General features: G+C 43.6%; 1 protein-coding gene across 1 annotated transcript in view; it reads right to left on the bottom strand.

Annotated features, from left to right (window-relative positions):
* Cldn10 (claudin 10) overlaps window positions 1-14,729 on the bottom strand; it is a 133,013-nt gene extending 118,284 nt beyond the window's left edge. The window contains exon 1 of the mRNA XM_010630787.3: window positions 14,221-14,729. Within this exon, the coding sequence (XP_010629089.1) occupies window positions 14,221-14,434 (214 nt within the window). The 5' untranslated portion in view covers window positions 14,435-14,729. The remainder of the gene's footprint in view (window positions 1-14,220) is intronic.
* Between the last annotated feature and the right edge of the window lie 376 nt (window positions 14,730-15,105).

Raw genomic sequence — 15,105 nt, 5'->3', positions numbered from 1 at the left:
TTAGGGCCCATCTTAAAGTTGTTTTTGCTTTCACAGACATAAAAGGTTTTTATTCCTTTTGATGATTCTTACATTAAGAAATCTGTTAATTGATTAAAAAGTCCTGACTAGTCTTATTTATAGTTATAAACCTAAGACTTATAAAAGTTATTATAATTCAACTTGGCCAAACATGTTTAGTGCACTCTGGTTTATAAAAAGTTGTCTTATGTGTATGTGTCCATCTGTCTGTCCAACTTGTGACAACACATACAGCTGTTTTGTTTGTGCTTTTGTCTTTTGGCATTTTGGATTTTTAAAAATGTTTGCCTGTAACTCGGGTTGGCTTATAGATAAATAGCACTAAAGACGTGCTTCCCTCAGGTTGCCCAATGATCCAAATAATGTCAACTGGTTTTACAAATACAGTGCATAATGCTGCCTATATATAATAACTCAGGAATCTTTCATTGGTCAAAAATAATGTGCTAATTGTTATGATCTGGTTCTCATAAGTCATCTAAAAATTTGTTAACATAGAAAAGACTCTCTGGCTTAGGAAAACTACTGGACAAGACTCCCCTTGGTAAATAAAGGAGCAGCCACCTGGAAGAAATTTTTTCCAGCCTTTGTTCACAAAGGGGACCTCAGTAATTTCCATAGCCTGTGGAAAATATATTGTTAAACATATCGTTGTGATATGTATACACTGGTCATGGTCAAATGGGAAAACAATAAGTTTTATTGCTCTTAGTACAAAACAAAATTAAAGGATAAAGTATTTCATGTAACTGATACCCATTGTTATTTCACGGTGTATATATTCATGTCTTCTAGGTGTACAAGTCTTCTAGGATATTTATGGTAGTGATCTTTTTGACTCCAGTATCTGCCTTTCTCTTGTGCTCCAGCTACTTGTGATAAGAGGTACCTGTCAAGCCAGCATGAGATAACTATAAATAATAGTTTTCTTAAAAACGTATGTGATGTATGTTATAGGAATCACCACACTTAGGGAGATTTTCATAATATCAATATCTGAAAGAAAGACCCAGTAGTGACCATAGAATGAAGGAAAATAAGATTAGAGAAAACTAGGGGTCACGGAGATGTCCTAAATTTCAAAAGGGTATCTTTCAGAAATTGCCAATGGCAAGCTTGGTAGACAAATTCTAGAATAGATGATGAAAGGGATGGCTTTGAGCTCTTAGAAAAAGAGAAGGCTCCTATTGAGAACCAGTATGAGTCTTTGGAGAAAGAAATGTACACGGGGTATTTCTCTTTTGCTGTTTCTTAGGCTGCTTCACCTCGTCTTTTGGACAACAAGCTGGAATGTGGAGTGAACAGCATCCAGGAAGGTTCAGTAGCGGCATGAGGAAGGTGCTGTGATTCGGATGTGGCTTACGTGTGTCCCCCCAAAGATTCTTCTGCTGGAATCGTGGTTTCCAACGTGGCAGTGCTGAGGTGGTGAAACCTTGGGAAATTAATTAGACGTCTGGGAGATCCAGCACATGCATGGATGAAGACTGGGCTGATAGAGGGGGCTGGGTCACAAAGGAGTGAGTTATTTCCAATAAGAATGAGTTGTTAGAGAAAGAAACAGCTGCCCCCCACCCAGGTCTCTTGCTTCTGGTCTCACCATGTGGCCCCTTCTGAGTGCAGCCGGGTCAACCCCCTTCTCCACTCCACTGTAAGGCAGCCAGAAGGCCCTAGCAGAGGCTGAGCACAGGGGGCTGCCTGATCTCATATTTTAGCCTCCAAAACTATAAGGTAAAGAAGCAGCTTTTCTTTATAAAGTAGGCATCATGTATTGTGTCATAGCAACCTAAAGTAGACTGGAACAGAAAAGAAATGTGGCAAAAGATCTCCACGCTTTGTGGTCCATCGCTTCACCTCATTCATGCAACACAACAAATAGTTATTCACTCAACACACACTCACTGAGCATGGGTTTCATTCAGGCCGGTCCACTAAAGGCTAGAGGGAAACTTAAATCTCTGTCTTCATGGAACTTAGTTTTCCCCTTTCTTGTTTGTTTTCTAAAGATAGGGTCTCATTTTCTAGCCCAGGCTGCCCTCAAACTTGAGATCCTTCTGCCTCAGCTTGCAGAGTGCTGGGATTACAGGTATGTGGCGCCTTCCCCTCACAGGGCTTGCGATCTAATGGCGGGAGAGGACGAGTGTACAAGTAACACAAGATGGAGCAGCAGAATCACAAAAGAAGTACTAAGTGCCATGGGGACTCCATGGAGACAAAGTCCCTTCCGCTTAGGAAGCTGAAGAAGACTGCGTGGAAGGAACTGCTCTCTAAATATAGCTGAATACAGCCCACAATTAAACAAGAAAGCTCAGCCTCTGGAAGTCTCACCTAGCAGTGCTGTTTGCCCTTGAGTACTCTACAGTGGGTAGAAAACCAGGGAATATTTTTTTTCCTATCTAGTTCAGCAGGGGGTGCCAGGATGCTGAGCCCAGGTAAAGTCACTGAGATGGAACCAGGGTGGATCTCTACTGGGAAAGCTGGACAGGTGCACAGGTGGATCCCGCAGCATGTGGCACGGGCTTGTGTCAGCCAGGAAGAGATTAGATAACTCCAGGTTCCAGCCAGGGTGACCAGGGAATGGAGAAGCAGGGAAGTTGGGGGTGGGGGGTGGAGAGGTGTGAGGAAGACATGCGTGAAAACGTGGAGTGCAGGTGTGAGGTACGGCGAAGCCTGGGTTAGCAGGCTGAGGAGAGCAAGGAGGAAAATGGGCCACCAGGCCTCTGGATCTGGAGACCCGGAGGGAGTGGTGGGCACTGGCAGAAGGGAGTTACGCCCTACAGAGGAATCCCTCCAAGACTGCAGGAAATATGCTGTTCTAAACTGGGAGATTAGTAACACAAAGACGGCGGGCCACTTTGAGATTCAAAGTGGTCTTTGTGAGTTACAACAAACAACAACAGTCATAGATAACTCATATCAAGTCAATCTTTCTCATAAGGGAGATACAGTTGTTATTCATTTTACAGATAAGGAAAATGAAACAGAGAGATTAAAAAATATGGCAAGGTCACATAGTACTGGCTGGGGTCTGAACAGGACATCAGGTTCAAGGTGTACACTGCAGATGTCCAGAAGGAAACTGGCCATTATGGGCTATTACAATGTTCCACACCCTGGGTTTCACCCAAAAGATGCTAGGAAGCAGGAGAGCAGAAGAGAGGTGAGATGTTTACAGTGTGTCCTAGTAGACCAACATAATGGCCTGACAGAAGGTCATTTCTAGGCATCCCCCAGACCCCAAAAAGGCACTTGAGGGTGAGGCAGGAAGCTAGGTTTGCTGCACTGACTCCTGCTCCATCCTGAATTACTGGCCATGGTGCTAATGAACAGCAATCTTTAAGCTGTTTCTGCCTGAGATTTAGCTCAGTGGTTCTGCTGCCTGCCTCACAAGTGCAAGGTCCCAAGTTCGATCCCTGGTACCAAAAAACAAAAACTTTTTGCTCAGTGGGTTACGTTTCTAATTGTAAATGTTGGTCTCTAAGTCTGTCTTTCCCTCTGGTGATTTTCCTGTGTGACACATGAGCTGTCTGTATGGTGAGTGGTGTGTGTGTGTGTGTGTGTAACCCATATGGTAAAGAATGTGTATGTATGATGTGTTTGTGCCAGCTGTGTGGTAAGCATGTGCATTTGCATGTACAGATATCTGCATGCTGAGACTTTGTGTACATGTGTAGTTTAATGGCAGAACATGCATGATCTATGTCTGTGTGTGTGTGACTACATAGTACAGACCTGCTAGTGAATTTGTTTTCTAATTCTAGGTAGAATTGGAACAAAATGTGATGGCAAAATGTGGATAGCTCACCGCTTGGGTGAGGACAGATCTCCCTTCACCACTCCCCAGTAGGGTCCATTGTAGGCACCAGAAGCAGAAGCGGGGCAGGAAGAGGGTGACAAAGCCCAGTGTAACCCCAAGAACCCTGCAGGTCAGCTTTGGAATTGCATCTGGAATAGGACAACCACTGATGAGGGTGTCATCTTTCTCAGGCACAGCACCTGCCCAGAACTACTGCCACTGGCATTCGGGGCTGAGGCCAGGATAGAGGGAGTTATGGGAAAACCTGGGTATTCTTCCAACTGAAACAAATAAAACATGCCCAGAGTGCGGAGGCTTGCTTTGATAGTCCTGAGGTACCAGGCGACAGGAAGAACATTCTGGCATGAGAGAGGAACAAGGAAGCAAAGGAAATGAGTACGTCGGGTGAGTCTGGGCGTAGAGTTCAGAGCTGGTGTTGGAGCAGGATTGAGTGACCAGGCAGGCTGGGCTGAGGGCGTAGGATGATCATAGGACATCATCTGACAAAGCAGGGAGATCTGAGGTCCAGGAGAGAAGGTACCAGATGGCCTCCAAGAGTTGGAAGGCTGAGGCCAGGGCAGGAGAACACAGAGCCCGGGCACAGCGAGTGGAAAGGTCTCAAGTCCTACAGCTCAGTCAGTTCAGTGGGGATGTGTACAGAAATCTTACGGAGCAGACAGAACTCCCCAGCTATGACCCACTCTGGGCTGACTGTGGAAATAAATGAGAACAGCTGGCTGCACTCAGATAAGGAGAAATAGTCCTCCGTGTCCCCCTGCCCACCTCTCCAGAATTCCACACTTTATGTTCAGGAGAAAATCAGTCTCCTCAAGGATGGCTGGTCTGGTTTTTATAAATGGACTATATTTGGTACATATATATAGCCAAAAAGTGTTGACCACAAATAATTCAGTTAAAAGCAAGGTTTATCTTCACCCACCCCATCACTGGTCTCTGCCTTTATTTGGAAGTCATTCTGTGTCCAGCAAAGGTTCAACGGCACATCCTGTGGGTTTGCACAGGACCTTCAAAATGCCAACTGGGCACAGACAACTACTGTTTCATATTAATTCTAACACATATCAACATCTAGGTTTACATAGAACAACATTAATGTAACATGTATGACACTTATCACGTTAGCTCTGGTTCCTTCTGGGCCGTGAATGTCTTCAGGGCAGGGTTAAACTCTTTTTATTGCTGTGTTCCCAGGTGCCCAAAAATACTAAAGTCAAGAATGCAGATGTTTTAAGATTTCCCTTTCTTTTAGCACAGCCACGAGATCTCAGCTGTCTTGTACTGGACATGACAGTCTGAGACAGAAGGTTTACCTGGTCTGTCCTCCAGGGTGGTGCAGAAACTGGTTCCACAAACCATTTAGCAGGTGGTCCCATGCCTCCCCTGAGTACTTCTTGCCAGTTCTTTTGAGAGCAGCTTTTCTACTGTGGGCAATTCTGGCAGCAGTTTTTTTCTAGTGCGATCCTAGATCCAACTCCCTGGTGACGTCTCCCCAAATATCCTACTCCCTGTGCTGCGTACATTTTCTGAAGCAAAACAAATGACCATGTAAGCTTGTTTCAAAGTCTTTCTCATCTTTCTGCTCTTACATCTCTAGAATCCATGAAGGTGGCTCCTGTGTGCGTCCTTAAAGGAGAATGCAAACTGGCAGGATGGCACATGCCTGTACTTCCAGCGCTTGGGAAGCTGAGGCAGCAGGATGGTGTGTGAAAGTCTACAACTAGGCGGTTTGATGACAGGGTACAGGTGGTATAATCTGCTAATTTTGTTATTCTTGTCCTTATTAATGGCACCTCAGATTGCATTAGTCCTTATACCTGCCGCATTTTCCTGTTGGTTTGTACCAAACATCTAAAGATGTTTAATCAAATTCCCGTCTCACTCTTTACAAAGCCCAATGTAAGTTGAGAATCTGGTGTGCGTTGGGCCATGGTACACAAGGTCGAGGGACTGGAGTGTACTTGGGACTGGCTTTGCAACTGGCTTTCTTCTCCAATGCCCAGTTCTCCCAATAGGAACCTTGGGGGCATCCTTGACCCCCTCATCCTTCGTTAACCAACTAACACTTATCAGCTCTACCTTGAGATTGCTTCCTCTTGGTTCCAACTTCTGTGTTGTCCAGAAGTTGAAACACTGCAGGATCTCGGGGCAGTGAAAAGCCAGTCAGGTGTTCACTGTTCACCACAATTCAGTAGCTTTCCAGTTCCTCCCAGGGCAAGTCTGGAGCCCTCTGTAGAGCTCAAAGGTCCTTGGAGAATTCCCCTTATCTCCATCTTCAGCCCCATTGTCTGCCTCCCCCATGCACATGTCTTCTGCACAGCCATTCTGATTACTTTCTTTTGCCTGGTGCATGTGACTCCCTCCTGCCTCTGGGCCTTTGCTAGCAGGGGCCAGACATTGCTTCAAATACTGGATACAAATTAACTCCTTTAGCCCCACCACCTCTTCTGAAGGAGCTAATAGTCCCATTTTACAGAGGGAGGAGCTCCAGGCATTCTGCCCAGACTCTTGGGGTTAATAAATTGTTGAGCTGGATGAGTCTCTTAGCCTGGAGTGCCCTCCTTCCCTTTCTCCTTGGCCAACTTTGCCCATTTGTCAAGACAATGTAGGCATCAGCTCTTCTGGGCAGACTGCCTGTCGCCTAAACTTAACGGTCAGATTAACTTTCTGGGTAGAAGTTGACTGGGTGACCGTCCCCCTGCACATAGCACACCCTGAAGAGAGACCTATGTCCTGTCCCTCACTGAGACCCCAGGGCCTCTATTCTGTGCCAGGAGTCTAGTGACTGTTTTGACGATGGGACTGGTTAATGAATAATAAATTAAATATTTGTAGGGTTCATTTTGTAGGTATAATGAGGCATCACAACAACTTGCCATCTTCCGCTTTTTCCTGTGATACATACAAAAATCTAGCAAAACCATAACTGTAGACCAGCTGCCTACTAAAAACTCAGCCATTTATCTCAAGTACAATGAACTTCATGAAAGATGATCCTGAACCATTTCTATGCAAAATATTCACCAGGAGAGAACAGTGAAATTCAGAGGCATGTGAAGCCCTCGAGGAGTGGGAGACAGCAGAACCCTTGCCCCGCTGATTCCTCTGCCAGCAAGACCAAGAGACCTGGTGTCCATACTGCATTCACTGGGTTTTCTCATTGTTCACGTTCTCTACGCATCTGGCACCTGGCCAGTTGGGGGACACTGCTCCCCCTCCTGAGCTGGCTGATTCTTAGAGCTAGGACCCCAGCGGATACACCTTCACACACAAAGCAAAGACTCCGACGCCAGACCTCCAACTCTCTCATCTCGAGCTGATGGCCCGGGACTGGGAATTAGATGACTTGGGACAGCTCTGTACCCGAGAGCCTGCTGACATTGTAACTAGCCAGTCCCAAACTTGCTTAGCCTATTTGCACTGCCTCGCACATTTCTTTCCTAAAACACACAATGCAGGCACTCATGGTGTTCCTCTCCCTGCCCTCTGTGTCCTGGCCAACCCTGGTGCCTCCCACGTGACCCTGCATGCCAGGCCAGCCTCCTGCTTCTAGGACTCCATCTGCAAAAACATTTTCTTCATGACAGTCATTTCTATGTGTCTGCTTCATCTGATTAAAATAAATCCCAGGTACATTTTAAAACATACTAGTCTGGGTTGTGCAATAGGATTCTTTTCTGATCCTCTCTCAAAGCTTTCAAGGAACATAACTAGATCTCTTCCTCCTTCCTCTCTTCCTCCTCCTCCAGGTAAGAAAGGGAAACAAAGTGAATTTCAGTGACTTTTGCAAGGGTACAAAAAAACTTAGTGACAAAGTTGGGCTTTAAATACTGGTTTCAGGACTAGTACCAAATTCTGAACATTTCCCCAAAAGATTTATATAGAAGAACACACAGAATATAAATATAGTCCCCCATGAGCCTCAGTTGCTTTTTATGCAAAATGGAGACTACAGGGTGGGTGTGAAGGAACACACCTATAATTCCATCTACTCAAGAGGCTGAGGTAGAAGGATTGCAAGTTCAAGGCTGCCAGCCTGGGCAACTTAGTTACTTAGCTAGACTCTGTTTCATAACAAAAAGATATACTGGTGGGGCACGGGATGTAGCTTAGCAGTAGAACACTTGCCTAGCATTCTTGAGGCCTTGGTTTTGATGCCTAGTATTGTAAAAATAAATTAAAATTTTTAAGAAATGAAGGAATGAATGAAGACTATAGAATATCAGTCTTCTGGGTATCTGTGGGAGTGTATGTAAAATGCTTCATAAATTGTAATGTGCAGTACACATGCATTGAAAAATGGTCTGAGCCAGCAATTTCATGCTACACAATCAGAGTAGTTCTTGGTAACCTGGCAAAGTAGTTACTGGTACTCCTATCACTCCAGGAGGCTGAGGAAGGATGATCACAAGTTTGCTGAAGGCCAGTTTAGGCAACTTACTGACTTTGGAGACCCTGTCTCAAAAAAATAAAAAATATTTTAAAAATTTAAAAAGGCCTGAGTTGTAGCTCAGTGCAAAGGCCTTAACTTCAATCCCCGGTACCAAAACAACAACAACAATAATGATAACATGATAGAAATTCGTGGTAGCTGCACACAATGTTCTAAAAAGTGTTTTAGTGCATAGTACTTAGTTTCTTTGTCAAAGATAAAGTGGCTGAGTGTGTTTGGAGTTGTTTCTTCATCTTCTAATCTGTTCCATTGATTCCCAGTCTGTCCCCCCATTTTTGCCAGTACCATGCTGTTTTTATCACTGTAGTTTTGTAGTATAATTTCAAGTCAGGGATTGTGATGTCTCCTGCCTTGCCTTTGTTGCCCAGAATTGCTTTTGCTATTCTAAGTCCCTTCTGGTTCCAAGTGAATTTTAGGATTGCTTTCTCTAGTTCTGTGAGATATGCTATTAGTATTTTGACCGAGATTGCATTAAATCTGTATAACAATTTTGGAAGTATGCCCATTTTTCATTATGTCGGTTCTTCCTACTTGAGAATAAGGAATATCTTTTCATTTTCTGATGTCTTCTTTAATCCCCTTTCTCGGGGTACTGTAGTTTTTTTTTGTTTGGCAATTTTCAGTGTAAAGGTTTTTTACGTCATTAAACTGATTCCTAAGTATTTTGGGTTTTTTGGATGCTATTGTGAAAAGTGTTGTTTCCCTAATTTCTCTCTCGATAAGTTTGATATTTATGTACAGGAAAGCCATTGATTTTTTTGAGTATTGACTTTGTGTCCAGTTATGCTACTGAATTTTGTTATTAAGACTAGAAGTCCTTTGGTGGATTTTGGGGTCTTCTATGTAGACTATGTCCAGCAAATAATAATAATGTAGCTTCTCCCTTTTCTAAGTACTTCTCATTTTGAAAACTTATTTTATCTTTCTTGTAACTTTCTGATGTATCTCTGTAAGTCAACTTTCATGAGTGTCTTTATGAAGTATGATCCAAAATGTACAATGGCTGCTATTTGTGCCATACAATGGAAAGGCAGGCTTGTAAAAACACTGCAATATGTCCTCATCCACCTTATTCACCAGATCTGGCACCATGAGACTTCTAGTCAAAAGGACCATGAAAAGTAAATGTTTTGCATTGATTCAGGAAATCAAGACAGCAAAACCAGTGCAACTTCTCACACTAAAAGGGATTTCAGGAACACCTCATACTTCAGCCAGCAAGAAACCTAAAGTTATGACATTAGATGCTCCAGCTTCTCCCTATAAGTGAATAAAACCCACAGACAACTTTCTTTGCCATTCTATTAGCTCCATTCTTATGGCATGGCTGGTAAGGCAGGCCAAAACAAGGCTCACACTCCTACAGACAGCTTTTACATTTGCCTGTTATCTCTAGAATCGTACTTGGTTTCATTCCACTGAAATCCTGGTACCTTCTCCTGGGTTATGCTGTCATTTGAGGTCTCTCAAACCTATCTTGATCCAGAAGCTGTAAGATTCTAAACAGGAGCACAGAAATGGCAGTCAAGACAGTAGGTGAAAGAAGTGGGAGAGAAGGGGCTACTATGATCCCTTGAGCAATTAGAATAGAGATGTTTACAGCTAAAATTCTTCAGTGAATTTTTACTGTCTCATGGTGAAGCCCTGTAACACTCTTGAATTGAACTCTACACTGAGAGAGGCTTTAAGGGATGGTTGGAGTCCAGTTCTCTTAATTTATGGAACAGAAAATTGGTGGATGAAAGTTTCATGGTTGAAGTCAAAGCCAGACAGTTAGTTAATAAAAGATGCAGAATCTGAAGCTTTATCTGATGACTTGTAGCCCAGTGACCTTCCTTTGGTAACTCACTCCTCAGTTCAGCACACGTCAGCCTTCTCCCAGAAATATAACTGCACCCTCATCACGAACTGCCTGTAGCCTAAGACATGAGTCTTAGTCACTTTTCTCATCCCTGACACACCATGCCTGACAGCAGCAACTTAGAGGAGGAGAGGTTCATTCTGGATCATGGTTTTTAGCGGGTTAGTCCACGGTTGGCCAGCTCCTAAGGAGAAATAGCAAGGTGGAAGGACCTGGGTGGGGGACAGCTGCTCATGTTGCTGTGGTGGCCAGGAGGCAGAGAGCGATGGGAGGAGCTGGGGAAGGAGCTTCACCCTCCCACGTCCCCAGTGACCTGCTCTTCTTACCAGCACACTCAGCCACTGAACTTATTGGTGCATGAATCCACCAAAGACTACCATGCCCCCATGATTGCAACTACCTTCTAAATGCATGAGACCTTGAGGGGAGATTTCAGATCCAACCCACAACACTCTACCTGTTATGATTATCATCATTCAGTTACTTTGCAAATATTTATCCAAGGTCCACCATGGACCAACTTCACAGAATGGACACACCAAGACCATGGCCAAAGTGACTGCTTTGGCTTCAATTCCTCCTTGTAGCAATGTTTGCTGAATCTTGCTTTCCTCTCAGAAATATAGCTTGGTATCCCAGGCGGAATGGTTCTAGGATTCACTGCGGACATCAAAATCTGGGACTGCTCAAGTCTCTTGGAGAGAAGGGTGCAGTGCTTGCCTATAATCTAAACACACCCTCCTGTATACTTTAAATCATCTCTAGATGACATAGAATACCTAGTACACTATAAATGCTATGTAAATAGCCATTGCACCACATTGTTTAGAAAATAATGACAAGAAAATGTCTGTATATGTTTAGTACAGATGAAATTTCTTTTTTTCTGAAAATTTTGATTCAAGTTTGGCTGTAGACCAAGTTCCTTGTATGTGGAACAACTAATTTCTTTGGTGCCTCTGAGAGACACTATACTTTTGTAGTTAAAACATTCCTGTAAACACTGACATGAGAGAAAAACAAAACACAACAAAATAGGAGACAGGGCATACAGTGAGCTTTGGCTCTAAAGACACGGAATTGTTTTCAATTTGAATTAAGGAGCTTTGGTTTTCAGGTCATGAGGAGAATTGAATCGCCGGTGTCTCTGTGATGCTTTCCAGAAATTTATCTCCTAGAACTGTAGTTAAAAATGGCCCATATTCTTAGAATAATAACTGCAAATGCTCCTTACCCAAACATCTACCAAATCCTTAAAGCTATGTGTCTTTACATCAGATCTTTAAAGGATACAGTTGCTATTAATTCAAATGATCCCCTAAACACAATGACTATTCTGGGACATCCAAGACAAAAGAAATGATCATCAGCAATGAAGATGGTAATCAGCAAGAGAAACCTGACAGCTTAAAAAGGTTTTCTGTTTTTCTTAATTTGGCCTAAATGCAAAAAGATTTGTCTCATGTTGTCAATGCAAGAGTAAATAGTTTACCAACTTACCTTTCTTTCTCTCTTTCTTTCCTTCTTTCTTTCTTTCTTTCTTTCTTTCTTTCTTTCTTTCTTTCTTTCTTTCTTTCTTTCTTTCTTTCTTTCTTTCTTTCTTTCTTTCTTTCTTTCTTTCTTTCTTTCTTTCTTTCTTTATCTTTTTGTAGTACCAGGGATCAAACTCAGGACCTTGTGCTTGGTGAGGCAGGCCCAGCAACACTGAGCTAAATCCTTGCCCTAATAGTTTACTTTTCTTAAATGACACCATCATTTTCATTCTTAACTGGTTTCTCAGCTCTTTTCTCAACTTGTAATTGTGATATCTGAAAGCCTGTGGGACAGGTATCTGTTCTAGCGCCTTCGTTGCCATATTGTTCCGAGGGTTAGAGGAACCAGCGATGTTAGCAATGCCTGGATGTGATTCAGGAAATCCAAGCATGTGGCCCCCATCTCCTTTGGAGATATAAATCAGTGTCACTGACAGTGAAAATAGGATTCTGCATTAACTGCGTCTTCTATAAAGATTGTGATTCAGGATGAAGAAGGTGGAAAGATTATGTTAACTTAATGCTATATGTGTTCTAATGGTAGCATTGTCAGTGGATAAGATTTTTCAAATGACCTCTGTGATTGCAGGTTATGCAGCAGATATACAATACATTATTTATACTGTTGAGAAGCAAAGCAAACTCTAGAGTTTTAAGGGTGAAATTTCTTTGGACTACTCTCAACATTAACTTAGCAATGTAATTTCTAGCTGTGTGCTTCTAAGGTGTGTTTGGGTAAGCAACTGCTGAAGTCATTCAGAAATCTGCTATGGTTGCTTAGCTCACTCATTTTGGAGCTAATGTTGCATATGTTTTCCTCAGTGGCTGGGTTTCATTAAGGAATATAAAATTAAGTGTAATAAGACATATTTTTGGCATCACTGCAGGTTGAACCCAGGCTGAGCTACAACCCCAACATCTTTTCTATTTTTTGAGACAGGGTGTTGCTAATTTGCTAAGATGCCAAGGCTGGGATTGAACTTTTGATCTTCCTGCCTCCTCCTCCCAGAGTTCAGAGATTGCAATATATAAATTTTTTTTTTGGGCCCGGGAATCGAACTCAGGTCCTTGCACTTGTGAGGCAGGCGGCAGAACCACTGAGCTAATCCCCGGCCCTACAATATATTTTTTGAGAAGCTAAACTCAGTTGAAAACGAAGCAGCAGACTTATCCACAGGTCATGGCTTCTTGCTGTCCAAGGTAAGAACGGGCCACGAATGGGTGATGGGCAAAGACGAACCCTCAGGGTTCCACAGAATGACAATAGTATGACACTGTGCTTTGGAAAATTGGCCATGCTGGGGTCATTTCTACGATAGAAGGAGTCTGGAAACACTCCGGAAGGAGTTTCGATGCTGGCGGAAGGACAGAGCCTTGGACCCTCCAGTGCGTATCGGGGGAGTACATGCTACTTTAGGGTGCCCAGGGCAGCCACCCATGAGCCTGCCCATTATCTGTCATTAGAAGTCTCTGGCTTTACCTAAGTAGTCTCTCTTTATCCCTTGGCACTCACCCAGGACTTAATGACATGCACACTTGACACAAAACCCCAGAGAAGATTACGCTTTAGTAACTTCTTAGTTAAATTTTTATTCCGTTTTCTTTACTGAGACCAAGGTACAACTTCACCATTTGATTGTGAAAAAATATATGTATTCTACCAAAAACCAGGAGTAATTTTTACCATATGAGGTCCACAGCTTGTAAGCACATGACATTTTCAGAAAGGGGAGGCAGATAAGGCTTCTTCAGATGACTCAAAAAGCAATTATGGAAACAATTGTTTCTCTGGAGGCATCCTGAGATAAAGATACCCCCCCCTTTTTAATGCTGTCTCTTTATGATACATAATTACCCATAACAGAGTTTCAAATATACATGAGGAGGAAAACATACCCATGCATTAAACAAAAAAACAAAGCAAAATCATCAAAAGAGAAAGTTTACATTTACTTTCACTTAACTACTTAAAAAGATCTCTTGATCTGTTATTTTATCACTAAATGTGATCTTTTAAAAACAGAAGCACCTCTAAAAACAGAAGCCCTTCCCTTACTCAATAATAGCTTTCTTGTCATAAGCTTGTATTGCTCTAGAGGAAAAACATCTGCATCTGTACCACTATGTCCATGTGTAGGATGGCGTGAGGGAGTACAGTATTTAGGATAAAGTGTGATTTACTAAAAGAGGGGAGGAGGAGGAGGGAGATTAAATCTATGAAAGATTTCCCAAGATCCATCAGGATCCCTCTAAGACTCAAAGCAAACTGAAATCAGCTTCTGACACAGCCCAGTTGTCTCGACCCTTTGCCCTATTATTCATCGGATATCTCTAAAAGGTCCCTTACATTGTCCTTAACTTTCCTTTCCCAAATAAAATAAACGATTTAATTCTTTCAGTCGACCTCACGCACCCCATCCCCCCAGGCACATTTGGCCCCCGAAGCAGACCAGCGCGACAAGCAGGCTGTGAAGAGCTTGTGCCGCGCAGCCCGAGGAGAAGGTAACCCTGCAGGTGGCCCGAGCAGAGCTGGTGTATTTACCTTCCACTTTGAAGATGGTGAAATGCGGTCGGCAGTGGAACGAACCCAACGCGTTCCCTGCGCAGTTCATCCACAGCCCCTGGTAAACCCACGTGGCGGTTATCACCGAGGACGCCCGCGTGGTCACTTTCCACTCGTTGGACGTGGTGGCAGCGACGAGAGCGCCGAACCCTCCGACCCCGAACACCAGAGCCGAGATCTGAGCCGTGGACATGTCGCCGGGCCCGCTGCCGTGTCACCGCCCCGCGGAGCGCTCAGGCGAGCAGCCGGCCAGGGACGCCTTGGCAGACCTAACCCTCGGCCCGTGCGGCTAGGTGACAACGTCTCATGTTCAGGTGGGTACAACCAGCACGGGCATTTGAGATAAAAAATGATTGACCGATGGCATCGGAGAGGTAGCCTAGAACAATGTGTCTAATTTCCCGCATCGCTGTTTACCAACATTTTGTAGATGAATTTCAAAGGTTTTGATTGTGCAGTTTTTTTAACCCGCCACCATAGTTAATGCTTAATTTTCTGTTAGCCTGAAGCTTAACAAGCCATGCAACTACCAGACATTACAAAGTACAAATTACACAGTAACACCCAAGGCGTCTGTAGTTTTGCGTGTGTTTTGCGGTAGGCCTTCTTCTATCCCAGTTTTGCACGCGATTGTGTCTGTGAGAATTACCCACGATCATACATGTGGACGTCACTCACTACATATTACGGCTGAATGTAATATTTCCTTCCATGCGTAGACCGCAATTGGTTTGTCCATCTTCCCGGAGAGGAGCACTGGTGTTCTCTCCCTTCATAATGACGGCCACACTCACAAACGTCCTCATGCGCTGGACCTGCGCCACACAGCAAGTGTTTCTTCTGGACGCACCCGTACCTTCACGG

Source organism: Fukomys damarensis, unplaced genomic scaffold, assembly GCF_012274545.1.
Source record: "Fukomys damarensis isolate Sample0158 unplaced genomic scaffold, DMR_v1.0_HiC HiC_scaffold_6, whole genome shotgun sequence".
NCBI lineage: Eukaryota > Metazoa > Chordata > Mammalia > Rodentia > Bathyergidae > Fukomys > Fukomys damarensis.
The sequence above is the reverse complement of the archived record's forward strand: the minus strand, read 5'-3'. Positions and strand labels throughout refer to the sequence as shown.